General features: G+C 42.9%; 1 protein-coding gene across 13 annotated transcripts in view; it reads right to left on the bottom strand.

Annotated features, from left to right (window-relative positions):
- Positions 1-10,329: 10,329 nt before the first annotated feature.
- The window catches only part of BCL11A (BCL11 transcription factor A), a 99,154-nt gene continuing 84,777 nt past the window's right edge, over positions 10,330-24,706 (bottom strand). For 6 of the 13 annotated variants that reach the window (XM_033407255.2, XM_049695768.1, XM_049695766.1 and 3 more), the window contains one exon: positions 10,330-20,608. In XM_033407255.2, the coding sequence (XP_033263146.1) occupies positions 18,588-20,608 (2,021 nt within the window). In that variant the 3' untranslated portion in view covers positions 10,330-18,587. The remainder of the gene's footprint in view (positions 20,609-24,706) is intronic. The other 7 variants (XM_049695772.1, XM_049695773.1, XM_004280664.4 and 4 more) reach the window with 3 other exon arrangements.

Raw genomic sequence — 24,706 nt, 5'->3', positions numbered from 1 at the left:
AAACGGTAGATGCAAAATGAGGGGCTCATGCAATAGGTCGGAGCATGGGGTTGACCATACTTCTCAAAAGTTAATGCCGAACACGACTCAGTATCTCTGGGGAGGGTCTGTAGGTTGTCTATTTCTAATGGACTCCCAGGTGATGCCCACTCTCTGTGACAGCACTTTGATCCACTGATAGCACTTTGAGTCTTGAGGGGAGAGATCCCTTCCTGAAGAGCCCCCAGGTGAGGAAGGTGGTAAGAGGAGGGGAGAGCTGAGGACCAGTTTTCCCGTCTATTGAGCCCCACAGGAATGGCCACCTGGGAGATGCGGGGTACAACCTCACAACGTCAGCTTGAGAGGGAAGCATAATTCACTGACTTGTGGGGGGAGGGGGGCGGGGGCTGCCTGGAAGCAGTGGCAGGAAGTCCAAGTACACGCTGCAGGCTGTTTGTGCCACCGGAGGAAAGAGGAACTGACCTTTTTCTCACGGGGAAGTGCATCTTCTCTGCTCCAAACCACAGGCTCACAACCATACTATCGTGAGTGAAGTTCCTGCGATGACCACTGGGTGTGGGCCTGCCTCTTCTGGCGCCCACCCACAGGAGCTCCCTCCCTACTGGCTTGGCTAGCCCATTCCACCGCCCTGCTGAGAACCCGGGCTCCCCACCCAGGAGCGCAGCCCCACTTGCCTTCCCATGCCAGTGTTGTACCTCTAAGCCCAAGCCAGGAAAGAAAGCTCTGTACAGTGACACTTAAATTGCATCCTCACAATTCTCTCTCGGTCTTGGCTTGCCGTGTGCTTCTTTAGCACTTTTTTTTTTAATAGCTAAAGTTACTCGCCCTCCTTTTAACTAGATTGTGCAAAAGGCATAGGCCAACTTCTGATATATTCCCACAAGCAAAATTAAATACCAGTAACATGTGTTTTAGTGAATTGGGTCCCTCAATTTGCATCTTATAATAAGCATGTTATCGTACTGGTTTACGTCTCAGCTCTTTAGTTTTTATCTCTCTGGGGCTAGATTCCCCCTCATGAGTTCAATATAAGTCTATGAACTAATGCAAGTTTTAAAATGCTTTTCTTCTGTGTTAACATGAACACCCTTATGAGTGAAAGGGTTTTACTCCCCAAAGTGTACAGAATGTTTGCATTCACTGGAGGATGGGACGGGATATTACCCTTAGTGACATCCATGGCTACTCTTAAGTGGAAGGAGTTGAGTCAGTAATCCGGTCTGCCCCTGAAAAAAAGCCTTTTTCACCTCTTTGCACTGAGACATAATCTCTGGTGTGTTCATTCCCTTACATTTAGATTAATTATAAAACATTGTCACCAGAATATTAAAGTAATGTTTAATACACAGAAGGGAATAAGGTATTCTGGAAAATGCATAATTTCTCTATGATGATTTTGCAAGTTGCGTGCAATATGATCTTTTGATTGCCAGCTATAGAAATATTGTGACTAAGCTTTCACTAGCTTTTTATTTTTGCAACCATCCTGTCATAGCACTTTGAAAACTGTAAGCTTGGCCCATCAAAAAAAAAAAAAAAAAAACCAAGGGTGCCCATGCTAGAGAGTTCTCTCAGCTTGGTTCCTAAAGTGTGTGGTGAAAGGGGAGGGTTTGCAGTGTACAGGGGCAACTTTCGCTTCACCAGTGCTAACATAGTTGGAGGGAGTGAGGGAGTGACCCCCACCCTCTCTATGAGCCTGACACCACACACACACACACACACACACACACACACACGCTCTCCGTGTCCCTGGAAGGTGTCAACGTTCCTAAATGGAAATCTTAAGTCCTCTCGCTTGCGTCAGATCTTACAAGTTCTACTGCAGCCACAGACCCAGAAGGCAAGGTCTGAACCAACATAGAGCCACAGCAAGTGGAATATTCCTTGCCGGCAGTGGCTGAAATGGGACCGACACTCCTCGGGGGGACTGCTCCTGGGGACTGGATACCTCAGCCATCTCCCTCTAGGTCACTGGGCTCCACGTCCTTGGCTGTGTTGGTTAACAACCAACTATGGTTACCAGCGGAGGACTCCTGTCCTTCGAGGTCTCACTTCTGGTCTCTGCAGGTGAAACTTTTCCACTTCATCATATTTTTTTTAAATAATAATGATAGCAGGAGGAACATTCCAGCCTCCACTCCCTCACGTGAGCCCTCACCAAGCACGTCAGTGTCCCCATTCCTCTGTCACACCACCCAGAACGCTGGTAGAATTCTTTGAGCTTTTTAAAGCAGGAATGAATTTTTAAATATGTGTTCTATTTATCCGTGCCACCTAACGGCAATACACCCAACACCTGTCATCTTGTTTCCGTTCTCTTCAAGGCTTCCTAAGCCTTTCTGACCCCCACCCTCTGCTCTTCAAAAATATACTGGATGCATATATGAAAGACTAAGCCCTCTCACCCCAAAAAGCTCAGAGTCTGGAGGCTTAATTACCTCTCCATTTGCAGCACAGAGGCCCCTTGGGTCAGAATTAAATGTGATTTCCAGTAGGAGACGGGATAGGTTTACTCCGCTCCTGCCCATCCCACATCTGTTCTGTAGACACAATGACTCCTTAGGCCTGGAAAGGATAAACCAAGCCTCTCTAGCCCAGCTTTGTCGCCTTGACGTTTAACTCCAGAAGAAGACGGGTGGGGGCCCAGAGCGAATACAATTTCTGAAGATAAGACTCTAGAAACCTGGGCATGATGAATATCAAAGATCAAAGCCCAATAATGTCCTTGAGATCATCATAGTCATTACAGACAAGGGGTGCTTTCCTGTCTGGCTGTGTGTGGACAGGCGGCACACACAAGATATGAATATGCATATGTTGTAAACAGGTGTATACATAAGGAATTAGAGGTGAAACTGTACATATGTACATGCTTCCTGTACAGACACTGTAATTCTGACTCCAAGGGAAAATGGAAAGAGTGATTATATGCAAACTATTACATTAAACAGTTGTTTGGACCCTTGGGTTTCCTAACCAAGTATACATGATTTTCAGTGATTATCATTTTGCTGAGGTGCCGACATGGAAGAGGGGATACCTAGCTAGAGAAGGAAGTTTTGTCCTCTGCTCCAAAGGCTGCATCTCACAGAGACCTTACTTTCCTCCCTGTCCCCCATCAAGGTCTGTAGGGAACACTTAACTTTTTCAGTTATACTTTATTTCAGTGGGAGGGGAGATATAGGCCATACTGGTAATATCAAAATGTTTTCACACCTCAGGGGAATGTTTCCATGTGTGTTGAACCCTTTGGGAATCTCCTGGCCATTCACTTAGCATGTATTTACACCCTGACGATCCTCCTGAAGGGTGGGTCCAGGGCTGGGGCTTGTGGCTATGAACAGGTCACAGGAGTGGGAAGGGGGTTCCGAAAGAAACTCAAGAGTGAAAGGGAGAATTTGAAACCCAGTGCCAAAAATTATTCTTTATGTGCCTGAAATGTCCTGATTTATGACACCAGACAGTCATAGACCAGTCTTGCTTCCAGGAGGAACAGATAGGCAGGGGACATGAGGCATGGAAGGATACCAGATTATACAACTTCAAAACAAAAATACAAAGGTCTCTGTTTTTGAAATGTAAACTCCAAGAGAGTGAAGCCCCAGCCTGCTCAGCCTTATTTTATACAGAGAACATTACTCTGATTCTGGATAAACATGCTTGCTCTCTTCTAATTCATGCCTTCATTATGAAATTCATGTAATTTTGTGGCCAAATGACAATAAAATCATATTATTACAGGATATAGCATGTATCAACAAGCATGCTGCAAAGAAAAAAGCACCATAATATAACTTTTACAAGTAGTCAAGAGAATTAAAAAATGTGTAACTCTTCCCCCCTGAGAAGGAAAATCCCTGGAGCCTACTCTTGTATCTTTCTGTTCTTTTTCGAGTTGAGTTTATCATTGTGCTTGAGACGATGGTAAAGTACTAAATGCTTCGTGAGACATGATGTTTTCCCTTTGTATTATAAACATGGTCCATCTCTAGGAACTAACTGGCCTGCTTGAGCCTCAAGGTCTTCATCTTTAGGCTCTTCGTTGGGTGGGCTTCTAGCAGCAGTCAACATACAAGGAAGACCTTTTGTGGGCTTCCACAGACAGTCTGGAACGGTTCTAGACTAAGGCAAGGGGGGGATTTAGATACACCATTGAACAATGGGGTCATTGTCTGCTTGAATGTGATGAAGATGACTACATAATTGGACCCAAATACTATACTCATAGCAGAGCCCTTCCTCTAGGAAATTACCAGCACTTTCAAGGATCACTTCCTACTGGTCACTTGGTCTCCTTCACGTTCACTGTCAATCCATTCCATACCCTGCCACACTCTTCTTAAAACTTTTCTATGGACATGATTTTGAAAACCTTTTTACTGACTATAATACAACCCCCTTAAGCCTATCATTAAGGGTGCTCCATAAAATGGCTCCAAATTAGTTTCCAACCTTACTTTCCATGATTTTCATAGACAACCCTTCTCTTCCTGCCTTACTGGTCTAGCCATTGCCCTCCAAGCACCACAGCGCTGCCTTGAATTGGTTTGCCTCGTCCTTTCTCTTTACCATCTAAATCCCAGCCTGCTTTTGATGACCAACTAAAAGCCCAACATCTTTGTGGGTCCCAGAGACATTATCTTCCTTCATATGCCTACAGTTCATGTCTCTCACTTCTGAATTAATCATATTGCACCTTTTAATTGTTTTTTGTTGTGGGGTTTTTTTTAAATAAACTTATTTATTTTATTTATTTATTTATTTATTTATTTATTTTTGGCTGTGTTGGGTCTTTGTTGCTGCACGCGGTCTTTCTCTAGTTGCGGTGAGCAGGGGCTACTCTTCATTGCGGTGCACGGGCTTCTCATTACAGTGGCTTCTCTTGTTGTGGAGTATGGGCTCTAGGCGCACGGGCTTCAGTAGTTGTGGCACGTGGGCTCAGCAGTTGTGGCTCGTGGGCTCTAGGGCGCAGGTTCATTATTTCTGGCACACGGGCTTTGTTGTTCCACGGCATGTGGGATCTTCCCGGACCAGGGTTCGAACCTGTGTCCCCTGCATTGGCAGGCAGATTTTTAACCACTGCGCCACCAGGAAAGTCCCTGAACCTTTTAATTGTTAATTATCTGCTTGTATGTTTATAGTCTTTATCCCCTGCATTAGGGCCAATCATAATCCTTTTGAAAACAGGAGTGGGGTCTTATAGTTTTTATAGTTGCCCAAAGTACATAGAACACCACATTGCACATTGTAGGTGGAGAAAACAAACTTAGCTTATGTTGACGTTCTGAGAAAGATCACAGGACTGCACATAGAAAAGTAAAGATTTCTTTGTCATGTTCCTTTTATATTGAATTAGAGGCAGGTAATCAGTTACAGATCAGCTCAGAGGGTTGAATACATGGACTTATCCCCTGTATAGGTCACTTACATTTGATCACGGTGCAAGAATTTTGTTTCTATTACTAATATCCTTCTAAATTATTTGCTGTTATTTTTTTCTCAATAAGACTGGGCCAGGTGAAGAAACATCAATGTATACTTATCTCCACCGTCTGAAAACAACTTTTAAGTGTGCATCCTACTGATAAGGTATAAAGAATAACATTCCCATTCATTTGGGAGCTCTGAAGCCCCTTGCCTGGGACTGCTGTCTAGGCTGGCAAAGTGAATTATATATTAGCATTTTAAAAGGCCCACTGTTCTCACTACATCAGCTTAACTAAGACTAGTTATTTAGGAAGATTCTAATTAATTTAATTCTCCACTGGTGGCCATTTCTGACGGGCAGTGACTGTGTCTTTGACCTCTTTGCATCCCTTCCCCAGCACTTAGCTCTGTAGGTTGCTTATAGCAGGGACTTAATAAATATTTGTTGATTGAACAAATGAATGAGGCTTACTGCAGATGCACAAGTGAATTCCTCAGATACGCCTCACAAAATCAAACTGGTCCTCCCAGCTCCAAAGACGGACAGAAATGCAAGCACCGTGGGAAATACTGACACTGGCCTTGCTCAGTAGTTAACAGAACCAGAACCCATTAAGCAAAGCCACTTTGAGTATGCTTCCTAATCAGTTTAATTAGCACTGTTGTCATTTTTTTCATATGCTACCCCCCAACTTTGGCATACATATTGTGACAACACTGTAAAATGAGATCCTGGAGGTCAGTAGGTAGAGGATAAGAGTGAAGATTCCTAAGTCATATCACAGTGGCAGGACCAATTGTACACCCTTGGACAGGTCACTTTAGTCTCTCTAAGCTTCAGTAAAATGGAAATAATGATAGTACCTACCCCACACGATGATAATGAAGAAGAAATAAGAACTTGAATGGAAAAGTCTTATTGTTGTACCTAGCACATAGTAAATTCTCAATAAACATTAGCTGATATTATTATTTCTACTTTAACCTATATTTTGCTCTTTACCAAGCTCCGGACAGTCTGCCAGCTGAGGATGAGAAGAGTTAGGTTTTCAGTCAGAGGTCACAGTTTGGACATGGCCTGGCCCTCAATCCCCAGGCAGCAGAAGATGTGTGGTACTTAGCGACCCTTGGTGAGATGCACAAGGCCTGTGGGAGAGGGCTGTCCTCCAGTGTTACCCTCCGGCAGGGAGAGGGGTAGAGAGGGACCTCCAACCCTAAGGTGCACCAAAGTGATAAAATTCACCCTGACCATTGCAAATGCAACCATTTCCAAAATTGGGGCATTTTAAAAACATGATGACAGCTTTAGATTTCAAACAAAAATCACTGCAGCTTTTTTTTCTGTGACATAAACTTGTAAAGGAAATGGGTCTACTAACCTAAAGCAAAGGAAAAGCCACTGTTAAGATGGACCCCAACCCCACTTCCCCCCAGTCATCAAGACTGGTTGTCAGTACCCCCATCCTACGTAGAGTCCAGAGCCTTCGGATGGCTTGTACTGTGTGACTGTTCTGTGCTGCTCTTCGATAAGAGGTAGGAAGCAATGTGTGTCTTTTCCTTTTTCGGAGGGAGAAATGCGGCTTGAATGGGGTTAAGCACAGAGAGAGGACAACAGGTGGGTGAGCAAGACGAAGATAAAACCAGGATTACAACCCAGAGCCGTCAGCTCAGAGACCAGGCGCGTTCACCAGCCTGGACCAAAAACGCCAGGAGTCCATCCCTGGCCCATCAGCCTGTCAGAGGGGAAGGAACGTGTACTCTCAAAGCAGCCGAAAAATAAAAAGGACTCCACAAATAAGGCAAAGCAGCCACCAGCAAATCCACACAAAGGGGACCCCTTTAAAAGAAAATCTCTCGTGTTCCTGAGTTCCGAACTTTGGGCGAGTTTCCGAAGAGGAGTATTTGCATTTTCGTTTTTCCACTTAGTGTGGGGAAGCCAGCAACAGGTAAAAAGTCAGGCACTCAATAATAGGGCATGAGCAACACTTCACAAATCTTAGCACCAAAGGGAGAAAATCTCCATGCACCTCTCCGTAGGTTTGCTTTCTGTGTGTCGGAGAAGAGGGAAAAATCAGCAGGGAAAAAAATCAGGCAAATTACTTCCTCTCAGACCATCCTCAACAGGGATATTTGATTTGCTGTGGCTCTCTTAGGCTTCCTGCTGCCCTGCTCCTATTTCAGGGATAACTTTGCCTGTGCAGGCTCGAAACAGCTGCTGCACACAGCAACTGCAGCGCTATCGGGCCCCGAAACATTCAAAGTCAACCCATGTCCATTCGAAGAAGTAAATGTGAATCAAAGGATGGTTGGCAAGAAAAGAAATGGCGGCAGAAGAGCTGAACAGAGCAGAATTTGTACATCTCTAAACAGAGCCAGGAACCCCTGACCAAAGGGGAAAAGGACTAAGATTTCACCTTGTGCAGAAAAAGACTGTACAGCCTAAATAGCACAGTAAGTGGAATAATTCTCACAACCCAGAGTTGTATACCACTTCAGTCAATCTTCCCTTTAGTTCATTGTTATTGAACTAAAACTCAAAATTAAATACCCCTAGTAACAGGATTCAGGTCATGCTATTGGCTATTTGAATTCTCTAACAGGATGTGATGAGGGCTCGAAATGCAAATTAAGTGGGTGTTTCCCTTAAATCCTGCCTAGAGAATGGAACAGATTGTGAGATCTATTTAAGACATTTGAGATGAATTTGGTTTGGTGAGTAGCTCTTTTTTATGCCCTTTTAACTTTCAATGCTGTCTCCCAGCAATTCTTGATTCCTAAAATTCATTTCTACCATCAGAGGGGTGGATTAGAAGAGGAACCTTTCTAGGTAGTGACCTAAATGTGCCCTGTCATCAGGATGCCGCTTAGAAACCCTTGAAATATGGGACACGCTTACATATTCCCCACTAGGACTGGCACCAAAACAAGCTTTTGATTTCATTCTTAAGTTCTCCTGTAATGCACACTTTTTCTGCCATTCCTGCTTCTGAATTTAGTAGGTCACAAGGGAGCGATTTGCCGTTTGAGTTCCTTTGCACAGGAGCTGGAGGCTTGGGTTCCAATTCTGGCTCAGCCACTAACTGTGTGGTTTCAAGCTTGGCTCTCACTTTTTTCAAGTCGTGTGATCTTAGGTCCTTCACTTAATCTTTGGGCCTCTGTTGCCCTGATCTGTAAAATGAATGATTGTTGTGGTTCCTTTCAAGTTTTAGTCTATTCTTGTCCTACCTAATTTCTAGAATCACTAGGAGAATTGATTCCATCATGTCTGCAAAAGCACTCTATAAACCTTAAGTGTTTCCTGGGAGCATTTTTTAAAATATAAAGCAAGGGGAAAAGTAATGGGATTTAACAATAGGTATCTTAATTTACACTAAGATAGGAAGGAAAAGAATGACTGCTTCTGGATTTTGCTGGAATTGAAACGTTCTTTAGCTTAATGTAACCCTGGAACAGTGCAAACTGAAAAGCGCTGTCTCTGCTAGGAAGTCAGAGAAAAGCAACATAACATTATTGTTTCCCTGTTGATTAAGAACTCAGGATGGATCCTTGAAGAAGGAACGTGTGCTTGCAGCACACCTTTTTTCTGAACTTTCAACTGAATTCCATATTGACTTTACAACCAATATGCATATTCCTCAAATCTCTTCTCTCACGCTACAACCAAAAAGGAGCCAAAGCTATGTGGCATGCAAGAAGAGAAACAGCACCTGCAAAATACTTCCATTCTGATCCTCTCTACCACTCCTTTTTGGGGACCCTACTTTCTAAAATAAGAATTCTTCATAGGAATAAACATTAACACTGAGAAAAAATGTTAATAGGAATGATCATCTTCAACATTAACTTCACTGTCTAGCCCTCAAAAAAAGAAAATTATGTCAGCACACATAAAACTTGAAAGATATTTCTTACCACTCGATAGGTTTGGCTCTAATACAAATACTCTGGAAAACTCCAAGCAAAAATGCCTAGGAGACATTCTACCGAGGTTTGGGGTGCTCAGTTAGACCTCAGTAGGATCCAAGTTTTCTCTCCTTCCCTAAGATTTTTCTTTACCACCAGTTTTGATACAATCATTTATTTCTCCAGCACCACCAGTATTCAAAAGGCCAGGTGCTGGGTGCTGTAGGAGCTACTGAGTCTCTGCCATCATGGACCCAGACAGCTAACAGATCTTTTTGTTTAGTGTGACAATCTGGACAGACCACAAAATTAATGTTCATAGACCAGGCGTGGGAGGGTAAGAACAATGTCCCCTATTTGGTCCCTACCCTCCCGAGAACCCGGAACTCTGTCCTCTAATCCGTGCTCAGTGCATGCTGGGCAGCCAATTAATCTCTCTGCAATTTGAAGTTTCACTCTCGGGAGAGGGCACAGTGAGGACCCCAATCAGATTTGTCAGTCCCTTCTGCTGCTTCCACCGTTCACGGAGAAACATGACCTTGACATATCACACGGGGAGATGTCTTCCCAAATCATCAATCTTTCGTGGGTTTTCAAAAGTTCTAGCCCTCGCATAACACCATCATTTCATAATGAATTTTTATTTTCTTTGAAAAACAGAATTCAGCATGCCATATTATGCATTATTTAATGGTATGCAAATTATGTCAGACAGTTAGGAAAACCACACTTTAGCGTTAATAAACAGCAACACTACTACTACATTAATTATGATATCGCTATGATTTATTCCCAAGTTTTGCATTTTGATTCTCCTTGAAAATTTATGCCATCTGATAAGCAGTAACCTATTTCCCCTCCTACGCCTCCTACCCATTCCTCAAATCTGTTCCTCCTTCCCACCCGATGGGTGTCTGCAAAAACGGGTACAGAAATACCGTCTTAAGCGGCTACATTGTCTTATAAGCATTAATAATTAAAGAACAAGCAAACACCACCTAAAGCTCCAACATTTATTGTGTCAATGTTAAGCACACTTTTTAAAAGACAACATAGAATGTATAGAAACAAGGGGTCTGGGGGACTCATGCTCATTTCCACAATACGGGGAATTAGGTTGGCTGGTCTCAGAAGGGCCAGGACGGCACTCAGGACAGCGATGGTCCATGGGCCCTCAATATGGGACTGATTCACTGTTCCAATGTGGGTCTGTTTTTTTGTTTTTACTTTTTATTAAAAAATATAAATAAAATGGCACTGCAGGCCCGGGCAGGAAGGACACTGCAGGACTCTGTCTTCGCACAACGGCTTCTTGGAGGCTACTGTCAGAAAACATCACAAACTAGCAGGATGACAGACCACGCAGATGTCGGCTGGGCGGCACGCGTCCACCCCGCCCCTGGGGGTTCAAATTTTCTCAGAACTTAAGGGCTCTCGAGCTTCCATCCGAAAACTGCCACACATCTTGAGCTCTCTGGGTACTACGCCGAATGGGGGTGTGTGAAGAACCTAGAAAGAGGTTGGAGACAGAGGAGGGGGAAAAAAAAAGTACAGGTGTGACTTGGCCCAGTCATTTTCTGTTCTCTAACTAGCTTTTTAAAATTATAACTTAAATCAAGCACAGGTTGAGCCACCGGCATCTTAAACATGATTTCAAACTCAATCTCCCCCACCTCCCCCAAATCTCTGACCTCTGAGTGCCTTCCCCATGCCTCCCTCCCCGCCTTCCCCCAAAGGACCCGGACACCCTCCCCGATCATAGGACAGTCCTAATAAGCTGGGGACACACCTGGAAGGAAACACTTTCCCTTATGACTGAGAAAACTGAGTAGGAAACAGTCCTTTGGTTGAGGAGAACAGGGGAAGGAGGAGGGAGGGGGACATTTCCTTAAAATAATAATAAAATTATAAAGAAACAAAAAACTCAAAATTGATGTAAAAGCAGCACAACGAAAACATGAAATGTCATCAAGTTCAACGTCAAAGCAGCCAACGATTTACAAGAGGCGAACAAATCTCTGAAGAGGAAACCAGAGCTCAAAATAGTTGCTCCCAAATGGCACCAAAAACTGCCTGTAGTTTCTTTCAAACATGCAGTTTTCTTTTCTTTTTTTTCTTTTTTGTAAGGGGACAAGGCAGTGGTGAAGGGAAGAAGGGAGTGGTTATTTTCCTCCAGGGTTCCTCCCTTGCTTTGTACATTGACTCGAAGCAGCAGAACTGGGAGTCCGGATGTGCCGAGGAAGAGGGCTACGACTGTGGCATTCCAGGCCTCGTTGCCATGGCGACCCGAAGCAGGGGCCTGGGGCCTCCTCTCCCCTGACTTGGCGCCGCAGGAGGCCCAGGGTCTGGAGCTCAGCTGCTTTCTCGAATCCCCCCACCCTGAGCAGTGGAGACCTGGGCTGAGGGGCCTGCTGTGTCCAGGTGGGCTCTTGGGAATTCCATTCCCAGCCCAGCCCTAAGTCACTGTCGTCGAGGCCCCTTTCGCTGATACCCACCCCACCCCCCATCAAACCCCTTTGTCAGACCTGCTACCAATATTTAAAATCCTAACAGACAAAGTATAGCTAGCATGGGCATGTACCACATCCATTGTTATTTAAAAGCACAGCCCCCCCTATGGGTTTGGGGGTCCTACTTTAAAGGATAGACTTTGGGGAAATGGCTTAATTTGCCTTTTCTGCCATCTCATAAAGACCTGATAAATGCTCCCTTTATCACTTTACAGAAAGGGAAAACAGTATTTGGATCAACCATTGAGTTGCCTTCAGCCAAGTTTAGGTTCTTGAGTACAATGGACCCACGTGAACTGTATCGGTCTCCTTTCCCATGTGAAAGGGAGGAATTGATCGCATCCCATGATCATGAATGACACTGGGAAATAGAGAGAGAGAGAGAAATAGGCCCATCCCCTTAAAGGCTGATTCACTGGCCATGTGTTTTACTAAATGAAACAGCGGGCTAATGGGATAACAAGATGACAGCAAGCAAAAGAACAGACCCACCAACCCATGTCTACAATTTGTAGCTAAAGCAACCCTGGAATAAATGTACATAATCCCAGCTCCATCTATGTGTTCTGATGTCCATGGCTCTAAAAATGGGTTCATTTATTGTTAATTGGGAAAGCTGCAGGGCCTTAGGAGACACTTAGGAAAATTTGCTAAGTGGCTAATGCCTTTTAAAAGTTAACAGTCTTTTATAAAACACTTTTCCAAGCAGGTTTAAAGAACACTGCTAATCCCATCCTCATACCAGCAAAAGTCCCACAATTTTTTTTTTTTTTAAATGGGAAGTAGTCTGAAAAAAAGAGCATAGGATGTGTACATTCTTGAACACACCAGGCCCAGGGACAATGGAGTAACAGAATCATAATGAAGAACACACGACTACAACACAGTCATAAGAAATCATGTTTGTGTGTATGGAGCCGGGGAGGGGTTTAAAAAACGAAAACACTGCTATTTCCTCCCTCACTCTCTGAGAGTAAAGTGTTTGAAGCAGGACAGAATGGGGCCTGAGGCTTCTCAACTCCTTTCCAGGAAGGCCTGAAATATCCCAGTACCTTTTAACAAACTTTTAGTGTCTGTGAATAAACCAGCTCATTTCCTTATTTCTCCAAATGAAATGATATCTAGCCCCCGCCGCCACTTCCTTTCAAGTCCTCACTTCAAGCATTGTGAATATATACAGTATGAACTTATTGCATATACAAAAATGGTATTTAAATAAACAGTTCTATCACAGAATGCCCTGGGAAAAGCTCAGCTACTTCACACTTCCTGCCATTGCTGGTACAAACGAAGACCCAAGCGTTCACCTCACTTCTTAGCAACCTTTAAAATATGTTCGTCTCACTCTTTTTGTAGGTCCTAAGCAGAGAGAGGAGAGTTACTGGTTTCAGGATGAAGGTAGTACATGTGCTGGAGAGTGTCTGGGTTAAAATCTGTGAGAAATAGTATTTACTGTATTCCTGTTTATTAAATTGTTCTCAAAATGAAGATAAAAAGGAACATGTTAAGCTTTAGGAGTTCAAGTATGTAGAGAACATTGCATTCAACACATCAGGGGTGTCACATAAACTTAAGTTGAGAATTTTGAAATGTGTTCATGTCCTTAGCAATTCCTCGTTTTAAAGCTTTATCATGACTTCACCCTACTGTTGGAAATGTTTTTTGTTATTTTATATTAAGATTTTTAATTTTAGGGTTCCAGATACAAGATGTCATTTATAAGTTATATTCTTGTTGCCTAGGTTTTCAGGCTTCTATTGTTCACGCAGCTTCAGAAATAATATTTTATAAGAGGGCTTCAATAAGTCAGGAGACTGAGAACCCTGAAGAACCTGTCTCCCAATAAATTTATTTAACTTTGGGACCATGTAAATCAAACATAATCTGTGATTTATCACCAGATGTTTGCACCCTCCCCATTCCCCATTTAAGAAATTTGAGCATACAAGCATACAGTATCCACCATTAATTCTGTCTGTCAGGATGCAAAACCTAATTACACTAAGAGCATCATATACTGAAAAATTTAAGTGAATACTGTATATAAAACCTGCACAGCCGTACTCAGAGCGCCTAATAAAAGAGTAATAGGAATACACAGCGGTTTTATGGACATTTAATATGGTGGAGCAAAGTCACCATGTCTGAAACTGGCATGGCACTTGAAGAATATTTCTATCTGTCTTGAACAGCATTCTGGATTCACTTGTGAAGTTAAACTCATCTAAAACACATATATCACCCCTCACTTCACTGCCAATTATCAAGTTCTGCAAGTACCCCCTCATTCCATCCCAGCTCCTGTACCATTTATGCTCTCCCAAATCATCTCTTACCAGATTCCTCTCTGCCTCCACTCTCTGCTTCCCACCCAAACAGACTTTTAAAAAATACACTTACTTTCTCTATATTTTAGAAAGATAAAACAATTCTTGCCTCAGATAAAAGGCATTCTGTGAAAAGGCCACCTCACAAGGCACCAGGGCATAAGAACTGAGCAACAGAAATGCTACCACAAGACAACAGAACGGTTTTTGTTTTGTTTTTTACAAAAAGAAGAACAATGTCGTATCCATTCATCTACACTGGGAACAGGGAGACAGTGTCACAGAGGTATGTGTTTAATAAAGCAAATAGATGCTGCAACATGCAGTATTTGTAAAACTGACAACACAGATTTCTAAGTAGGGGTTTTTAAAACAGACCTAACTTGCTTTTCAAAGACGTTGCTTCATTTTATAAATCTGTTGGTTGGCCAAAAGATAATTGAAGGGTATTCCCACCCTCATTTGCTATCAACCAGGAAGACCCTATAAAAACAGCTACAACATCTGTCCCAACTAGGGTCCCTAGGATCTCAGAATCACAAAGCAAACCGCCATATATCTCAGGAAATTAGTGGCTGATTCCACAGGTTTGGCCAAAGCTGGCTAAACTCCTAGTTACTGCTTACTTGCTTACTTGCTTTCTTTTTTTTTTCCCCCTCTCTCTTTTACCTGATGCTTTTGTTTCTGGATTTTTAGATTTGAGGGGTGGGATTATTTTTGGTATGAGGAAAGACTCTTATGTGGAAACAAAAGAGCTGATTAAAAAAAAAAACAACTTTTTTACATTATGTTCTAAGATAGGGCATGATGGGAGAATAGAAAAGAACTTTTAGACAACAAGAACACAAAAAAAATCCAAAGGGAATAAAGGTTTAAGATGCTATTATCAGGAAGTTTTTCATTTATATCTGAATGGATTACTGCTAAGAGATGGAGGGGAAGTTTTTAACATCATACTGAAAACACTTTCCATTTCTCGAAAATTATTCTAGAATTATAAAGTCTAAACTATTTCCATGGCTTGAGATATGTCTATTTTAATATAGTAAGTATTTTTATGTTCCTTTAGGGTATAATACACGCATCAAAATGCCCATAGAAATAATCTTGAAAAAGACTGACTGGCCTTCTCTTAAAACCTGTTATTTTCTTGAAAGTAATTTACAGAGTGTGTCAAATGAGGACACAAGAAGCTTACATTGTGTACTTTAATTTTTTTATTTTTTTCAATAAAGGGACAAAATGGGTGTATGAACAGGTTAATGCAGACAACTGCCAAAAAAACACAGACAGTGGTTTTTCCAATAGAACTTAACAAAGACCAGAAACAAATACAATAAAAAGCCAGGTTGTAATGACCTTTGGTCATCCAAATAAAAAAAAAAATAAAAACAAAGAAAAATAAAAGATCAAATTAAGTGCCTCTGTTTTGAACAGGGCACATAAGCAATAATAAATAGTGACTCCCATAGTAAAAGATAAAATTTCAAGTTACGACAAACAGCTTTCATTACAGGAATAGAAAAGGCCAATAACAAAATATTCTGCATTGCCATTTACAAAAAAGTATTGACTAAAGCGGGCTTTCTCTTTAATATGCTTTGCATATGAAATTCTTTCCAATCTAAATATAAAGCACCATTTAGTTTTTGGCAATGAAAAAAACTGCAAAACATTGGTTTTTTTTTTTTTTTCCTTTTTTTTTTCTTTCTTTCTTTTACTGCATATGAAGGTAAGATGCTGGAATGTAGGGTGATAGAAGGAAAGGGACAAAAAGCACACTACATAACAAACCAACGTTATTAGCTTGCAGTACTGCATACAGCATGGCAGCAGGAAAAAGGAACAAAAAAGGATATGTACAACCCCTATGACAGCCATCCGTGTGACATTCTAGCAGGCTCCCCCAAACCGCCATTATATGGCTTCTCATCTGTACAATGTCACACTTTTTTCTCTTTTTTTTTTTTTGAAGCATACAAATAATTTGCACTATATTATCCTGCCAAATTAAAAAAATATACTGTGGCAGCCTGTCTTTTTTTTTTTCCACTACCAAAAAAGGTACATTGATACCTTTTAAGAGAACAAGCAACAGTTAAAAATACAAGCTTCAATATAAATACTATAGTGCCTAACACTAGATGAACATTTAATTCAAATACCATTCTAGAAATACAGAAAAAAGACCATAAATGTGTTTTAGCATAGGAATCAACATGAGTGTGCATTTTCCTATATTTAAGTACTATATAATCTTAAACCTTTCCCCAATGTATGTTTTTTTTTTTTACAACCTGAAGAGCGGTGTGTATCCAAGGCATAGAATTTCCACTACCATTTTTAAATGGATAACAAGTCTTGTAACACCACCAAGACAATGGAACCCTAAAATGCAGTTCCCCCCTAAACATAATGAAGTGTTTTTTTAAAAAATTCTTTTTTCTTAACATTTATATTTTAAAAAGTTTTGTACAAAAAAATCCTTGCACTGTAGAAGCGAAAGCAATCATTCATTTCTATGTTAAGTGTATTCTGTTTTCCATTCACAGCGCTTGCAATGTTGAGTCCGAGTAAGTAAGCTCATTAGTCAAGTAAATGGCGGGCAAAGTTTTTTTTTTTAGTTTTTTTTTTTAAATGCTCATCAATGAGATTGTGTTCAAATTATTTTTTTCAGCATTCTTGCAACTTTTCCCTTAAGTATAGACCTGTAAACTGGGAAAATTGTACAGTGCACTTAATTGTCCTATCTGAGCAGGTTTATTTTATACTCAACCTCTGTATCTCTGATTAGAGGAAAGATACAGATATTACAGGCAGAGTCAAGTGCTATTTGAACACCAACTGGGGCAGATGCTAGCTTAATAAAAAAGAAAAAATTAAAAAAATAAAATAAAAACAATGAATCCTCTTTCATGTTAACACAAATAGCACACAGTGTATGGAAAAGAAATGAAGTACAAATTTTAGGGAGCACAGACATATATACTGCTACTCTTAAAATTCTTTCTCTTCTTTTTTAAGAATGTCACATTTAAACGCAAGTCTTAAGAATTCATAGTTAATCATCATTGTATCAATATTAGCTTATACACCTATTCTAGTTTAAAATGGCAAATAGTACCACATTGTGCTAATAAATCACATTTTTTTTTCCTCTGTTACCCTCTGTCAAACCTTATTGTCAGTCTCTTCTTTTTAACATGCTATTCGAGGTCTTAAAGTTTATCGTTTGATTGTCCATTTGACAACCAAGTAGATCTGGATCTATTTCTTCTGGTGCCAGAATTTTTTTCAAAAGACATTATTTAAAACAAGTTATCTTCATAAAATGAATCCCTTACTAATGTATTTCATCGTGTTCCAGAGCTTTTGCACGTTGCACGTTCAATTTAATCATCATTTAAAAAAAATAAAACTTTGGGCAAAAGAGCCCGTTTCTTTTAAGCTCTCATCAGGAGCAAAATAGCTTTTATACTGGTATAATCAGTTTTGCTTACAAGATTAAACGAAAGGGAAAAATGATGATTAACTAGGATATAATGGGTCATATTTTTAGGTAGCCATTGTTGTGAGAAATACAATATAGAATTATACTCTAGGTCCTAAGGTTTATTACCTCACCCAATGCTGAATTAAGCTACAAGTTTATAACAAGTAGAAAGAACCATCAATGTGGTTTTAATAGATCCAAGGCACTCATATTTTAAAACCAAATGATAGAATAAACTTGTTTTATTTTTCTGTTAATTTGTCAATTCAAGGCCTTTCCTTCATCTCCAATTGATATATTTAACCCTTTAGAGACAGACATTTAGCTTGTAGAGATCTGCTTTCAGTGCCATCTATTCTGTCTATAGAGGGTTAATCCAAAGACTGTTTTCCCTCCTCATGTTATAAAAGAAAACTGTACATGATATGTATTACAGAATGTATGCAGCATGGTCTTTTTCTCTCTCTCTCTCTTTTTCTCTCAGAACGGAACTGGAAACAGCAACATGTTTTCTCAGCAACGAATCGGGGACAATTTAAAATAGCCATAACATACCATACATGCTGTCTAAGTTTAAAAAAAAAAAAAACATACACAACATGTAAATTATTGCACAAGAGAAAGGCTCAAAGTTTGCGTAAAATGCAATAGTATTGCCCCATACAGATCATGCATTCAAACGGTGAGAACATAAAGGAAAAAAAGAAAAAGAAAAAGAAAAAAAAACAAAACAAAACAGGTGTGCTGGTGACAAGCACTCTCATATTCTTAGCTTCCGTTACTTCTGTTTGTTTGTTTGTATGTTTAAATCACATGGGACTAGAAAAAAATCCTACAGGGTGTGGGGCTGGAGGGCGATGGGGAAAGGGGAGGGTGATGAAAAAAGGAGGTGGCAGGTGGGAGTGAGGGAGGGGTATTAATATACCTCTATTCAGTTTTTATATCATTATTCAACACTCGATCACTGTGCCATTTTTTCATGTGTTTCTCCAGGGTACTGTACACGCTAAAAGGCATCTTACAAATTTCACATTTGTAAACGTCCTTCCCCACCTGGCCATGCGTTTTCATGTGCCTGGTGAGCTTGCTACTCTGGGCACAGGCATAGTTGCACAGCTCGCATTTATAAGGCCTTTCGCCCGTGTGGCTTCTCCTGTGGACAGTGAGATTGCTACAGTTCTTGAAGACTTTCCCACAGTACTCACAAGTGTCGCTGCGTCTGCCCTCTTTTGAGCTGGGCCTGCCCGGGCCCGGACCACTAATATGGGGCGTGCTCCCTCCACTTCCCGTGCCGCTGCGCCCCGAGATCCCTCCGTCCAGCTCCCCGGGCGGCGTGGAGAAGCGCAAGCTTCCGTTCTCCGAGGAGTGCTCCGACGAGGAGGCGAAAGGCGATTGTCTGGAGTCTCCGAAGCTAAGGAAGGGATCTTTGAGCTGCCTGGAGGCCGCGTAGCCGGCGAGCCACTGCGAGTACACATTCTCCGTGTTGGGCATCGCGGCCGGGGGCAGGTCGAACTCCTTCTCGAGCTTGATGCGCTTGGAGAAGGGGCTCAGCGAGCTGGGGCTGCCCAGCAGCAGCTTTTTGGACAGGCCCCCCGAGGCCGACTCGCCCGGGGAGCAGCCGCGGCCGTTAACAGTGCCATCGTCTATGCGGTCCGACTCGCCGGCCACCGAGTCTTCGTCGCATGTGTCCCTGTGGCCCTCGGCCTCGGCCAGGTGGCCGCGCTTATGCTTCTCGCCCAGGACCTGGTGGAAGGCCTCGCTGAAGTGCTGCATGGAGCTGAGCACCATGCCCTGCATGACGTCGGGCAGGGCACGGCCCTCGTCGCCCACGCCCACCACCGCGCCCCGCGAGCTGTTCTCGTGGTGGCGCGCCGCCTCCAGGCTCAGCCCGAAGCCGTAGTCCACCCTCTCGCTCTCCGTCAGCTCCTCCTCCTCCTCTTCCTCCTCTTCTTCCTCTTCCTCGTCGTCCTCCTCTTCCTCCTCGTCCCCATTCTCCGGGATCAAGTTGGGGTCGTTCTCGCTCTTGAACTTGGCCACCACGGACTTGAGCGCGCTGCTGGCGCTGCCCACCAGGTCGCTGGTGCCGGGTTCCGGGGAGCTGGCGGTGGAGAGGCCGTCGTCGGACTTGACCGTCATGGGGGACGACTTGTGCATGTGCGTCTTCATGTGGCGCTTCAGCTTGCTGGCCTGTGTGCACGCGTGGTCGCACAGGTTGCACTTGTAGGGCTTCTCGCCCGTGTGGCTGCGCCGATGCACCACCAGGTTGCTCTGAAATTTGAACGTCTTGCCGCAGAACTCGCATGACTTGGACTTGACCGGGGGCTGGGAGGGAGGAGGGGCGGATTGCAGAGGAGGGAGTGGGGGCGTCGCCAGGAAGGGCGGCTTGCTACCTGGCTGGAATGGTTGCAGTAACCTTTGCATAGGGCTGGGCCGGCCTGGGGACAGCGGTGGGCTAGACGTGTTCCCTGCCAGCTCTCTAAGTCTCCTAGAGAAATCCATGGCGGGAGGCTCCATAGCCATTGGATTCAACCGCAGCACCCTGTCAAAGGCACTCGGGTGATGGGTGGCCAGGGCCATCTCTTCCGCCCCCAGGCGCTCTATGCGGTGGGGGTCCAAGTGATGTCTTGGTGGTGGACTAAACAGGGGGGGAGTGGGTGGAAAGCGCCCTTCTGCCAGGCCGGAAGCCTCTCTGGATACTGATCCTGGTATTCTTAGCAGGTTAAAGGGGTTATTGTCTGCAATATGAATCCCATGGAGAGGTGGCTGGGAAGGACATTCTGCACCTAGTCCTGAAGGGATACCAACCCGCGGGGTCAGGGGACTTCCGTGTTCGCTTTCTAAGTAGATTCTTAATCCATGAGTGTTCTGTGCGTGTTGCAAGAGAAACCATGCACTGGTGAATGGCTGTTTGCAAGTTGTACATGTGTAGCTGCTGGGCTCATCTTTACCTGCAAAATAATACAACACCAACATCAATGTTTAATCACCAAGGAGGGCATCAGCAATTGCTTATTTATGTTCCACCTCCAGCCTTCCCTGCCCCCAGCCCTCAACCCCACGGCCTAAGCCCTCACTGACCTTATCCCCTGTGCCTAGATGGTGCTGGCACATCTGGAGGTTGGTGCCCAATAAAAATTTGTCAAATCAGTCTTCCTGCCATTTGACTCAGTTCTAAGAATTTTAAATCCAGTCTTCAAAGTAGAAAGATCTAGACCGATTCAAGCTTGAGGATGAGGATCCCTACATTCTAGAGAAATTCAGCAAACATCTTCTGAACTTTCCAGTCTTTCACCAGCTGTGTTTTGGGGCAAGCCATTTCATCTCTGTGCCTCTGTTTTCCTTGTCCGTTAAGTGAGGGATTTGGACAGGCTGGCCTAAGGGAAACTTTCCTGCTTTCCTAAATCCCCCTGGGTGGCAGGTGAACTGTCTAAACAGGCAATCATTTCATGGAGATATGAAAAAAGAGAAGGTCAACTCATTACAATTCTCTGTGGCCCTAGAGATGCTTTTAATCTTAGCCTGAAACACACTAATTGTTGATATTGTTAAAAATGAGAAGGTACTCATGAAATAATTACGTGGAAGAGAGACTAGCGACATCCTCACAACCCCAGCCTGTGTGAGGGTCAGTTAGTCCCAGTTCTGGTTCCACAACACCCCACGGGGATTCCCATTTTTATCTCAAGGGCTGTTACAAAAAATCTCAATAGAGAAATTTAATTCAGATTTAACCAACAGGGCATTTCAAATCTTTAGGAGTTGTCCACCCCAGTCAAACAAATGGGAGTCTAGAGAAGTCAGGTGGAGTGTCTAGTGCCAACTTAAGCAGACACAGCATCCTAGTTTAAGAACAGTTAAAGCAGCCAGCACCATGAAGGGCAGCAGGCTGAGAAATGCTACGCTAGCCTCCTCCTCATTATTTTGAGAGGCTAACAACGTGAACCAAATTATACAACATCCTGCGCCCTCAGCTGAGCCTCAGCTCCAGTTGAGAAAGAAACAGAAAGATACAGTTCAGCTAGTCAACTCTTTGGCCAGTAGCCAAGCCGTCTGGAGAGGGGCCCTGCTTAAGTCACATTATTTCTCTCTCGCTGAAAAGAACCCGAGAGTGGGAAATGCCGCTGTGGCAAAGAGGGGCCAGCTTGACTTCCCAATCATTCCTTTTCGGTGATAGCTAAACTAAAAAACACATATAACAAGGGAGTAACTAACAGTTTACCAGTCAACTCAGCATTAAAAAGGGCTCAGATGCTGGTGGCCAAAGGACTAGGATGAGAAAAATCAGTAACTTCCCAGGAATTCCAAAAAAGACACTGTATAAAGCACAAATGAGAAATACACTTTAGTCCTCCTTTTTAAGAGGAGTTCCTTAAGGCCACAGGTAGTATTTGTCAGTAACTCTCGAAAAAGGAAAAAATTCACCATGGAGTTAAAAAGTGGGAATGAGGAATTAATCAATTATGATTCTTCCATTTAGCAAGTCAGAAAAGCTGGCAGCATCTTCTCAGGAGCCCCAAACACTCATATTCCAAAACAAGCCAGCCTCACTCAAGCACTTGTCTGAATAATGGACTCCCTGCCCTGACCTTGTAATTTACTTTACAATGCATTTATAATCTCACTCAATATATCCCACTCCTGGGTAAATCTCTTTAACAAGATTAGATGATAAGATACCAAAATTAGGTTTCAAACATTTGCTAATGTGGAGGGGGAAAAAAAAAGGCAGAAAGATTTTGAAAGAAAACCGCTGACATTAGTATCACATTATCTGCCTATTTTTGTTTGCCTTCTCTCTTCAAAGGGAAATAAAAAGCATCATTGAGAATATTTTCATAAATTTTTTGTTGTTGTTGAACAATGACTTGGGTCCTAAATAGGCAGGAAAAAAACTATCTAGTTCCAACTACCGTGACCCTCTGTGGCTTTCTCCTTTGCCTCTCTAGGACTCTGTGTTATTATCATACATTTAGCCTGACAATCTGAATTGGGTAAGTAAAAAGGAGATTTGTCAGCTGAAGCAAGTTGTTAACACTTTCATCACTACAAATGCCTTTAAATCATATTTTACCTTATAATATTCTATTGAAACCCAGGACTGGACCCACAATTAGCGATGCTGGTTTTGCATGCACCATGAATGCAGTCATTGATAGATGCCGAAATCTATATAGCACTACATCAAGGGTCTCATCTGGATCCTTTTAAAAAGGCTTAAATGAGAAAAGCCCATTTTATTTTGCTGCACTGAGCTTCCTAAAATTTTGTTTTCAAAGCTATGTGATCATGCTACAATATGTTAACACTGTGCTGTTACCCTCCCCTCTCTCTCATACATCAGGTTAGAGAAAATGGCATTTTATCTTATAATGAGCATACAACATACAGTTTTCACTACCGCATTTTAGTATTCCCATCAACTAGATATTCTAGATCATGAGGGCAGCTAGTGTAATCATAATGTCAATGAGAAGGGCTGTTACGATTGAGACTAAAGATTACATGGAAAGAGCTGCTTTGAAACTGGTAATTATTACCAGTCCACTAATAGCAAATGATGCATTACAGTTTCACCATATAATCTGTATTTCACTCAGCTCATGCCAGTGCACCATATTATATTACAGTGCTCACAGATTCTAAATTCCTAAACTGCAGTCATCAATAAATGTGTTACTTGCTGTAATTTGTGAAATTACTTTGTTCATAACATCTTTGATGGTTTAGAAAGACCAGAATTGATTTCCTGTGTGGCAAAATTAGGGCTACATTGATTTATTGACGTGTAAAATATAATAATATTCTTCATTTACTCTGATGAAAATCAACTTCTCAATTTGAGAGCCTCATTGGGCATTCACTGGGATTGTTTTGATTTAGAGCAATAAACGGAGACCTGGCCCCGAGCATGGGAACTTGAGGCATCAAAACGGTTAAACTCAGCTATTAGCTCACCTACAGCTTTTACTTTATTTCATTTTATTGTATGGAAAGGAAGAACCCCATTCCTGGTTTGTCACCAAGGCTCAAGAGTCATGATTTAGAAGAGTGATGTCTTATGAGGGACCCCTGGCTCTACTATTTACTAGCTGGTAGCTCTGGGACAGTCATTTAATTTCTCCGAGTCTTAGGTTTCCTATCTGGAAAATGAGCGTAAAAAACAGTACCTTAAAGAATTGTGAGGCTCAAATGACAAACATATATAAAAGCTCTCTGTGATCTACCAGGTCCAACATGAACGTGAGTTTTCATTATTACCAGGCTTGATTAGTTACCACGAACGATGACTAACCACACGTTACACACCCACAAGGGCTTCTGGAGGAAAGACTGGAATCCAGAATCCGGGCTTTCCCAGGCCAAGGGGAGGCCCTGGTTAGAAGAAAGCAAGAGGGGGTGATTTTTAAGGCCCTTGCCCATGGTCCACCCAGCAGGGAGGCCACAAGGTCAGTGCTAAATGCTCTGAAAGCCAAGGGCACTGGTTAAGGCAGCTGAGTGGGGTGCGGGTCAGTTTTGCTTCAGAACTTTCTGGATCCCCACAACCCATTTCCACATACCTTGTTCTGGTCACTCCTAAACTGGTCCTGCTGGCATGGGCGCCAGCAAACTAGGCTCCCTCCCATTGCCGGAAGCAGGGAGAAGGCAGGGGCTCCTTATCAGGCTACTGGTTTCCCACCCCCTAGATCAAACTCCCTGCCCTCAGGAGGATCCAGAGCAAGAGAGAGAACTCACTCCCTTCCTACCCCTTCCCTCCAAGGGTGGCTCTGTTCCCACAGCCAAGTAAGGGCCCCAGGCACCCCCAGCAAAACGAGGCGAGTTCTCCCCACCCAGTCAGCATGTAGGGACTTGAAACCATGAGTCCAAACCCCTAAACTGTACAATGGTGACCTAACCCAGGCTTCTGCCCAGCTAGGCTTGTGGGTGCCAGGGGCGGGGGAGGTGGGGGTGGGGGGGGTGCGTGGCGGGGAGGTGCTTTTAACCCCTGCACCACCCAGCCCTCAGGACCTGAGGGCTTGTGAAATTCATACAATAACTCTTTGTTACCT

This window comes from Orcinus orca, chromosome 13 (genome assembly GCF_937001465.1).
Source record: "Orcinus orca chromosome 13, mOrcOrc1.1, whole genome shotgun sequence".
Classification (NCBI taxonomy): Eukaryota; Metazoa; Chordata; class Mammalia; order Artiodactyla; family Delphinidae; genus Orcinus; species Orcinus orca.
Note: the sequence above shows the minus strand (reverse complement) of the source record. Positions and strands in the feature narration are given on the sequence as shown.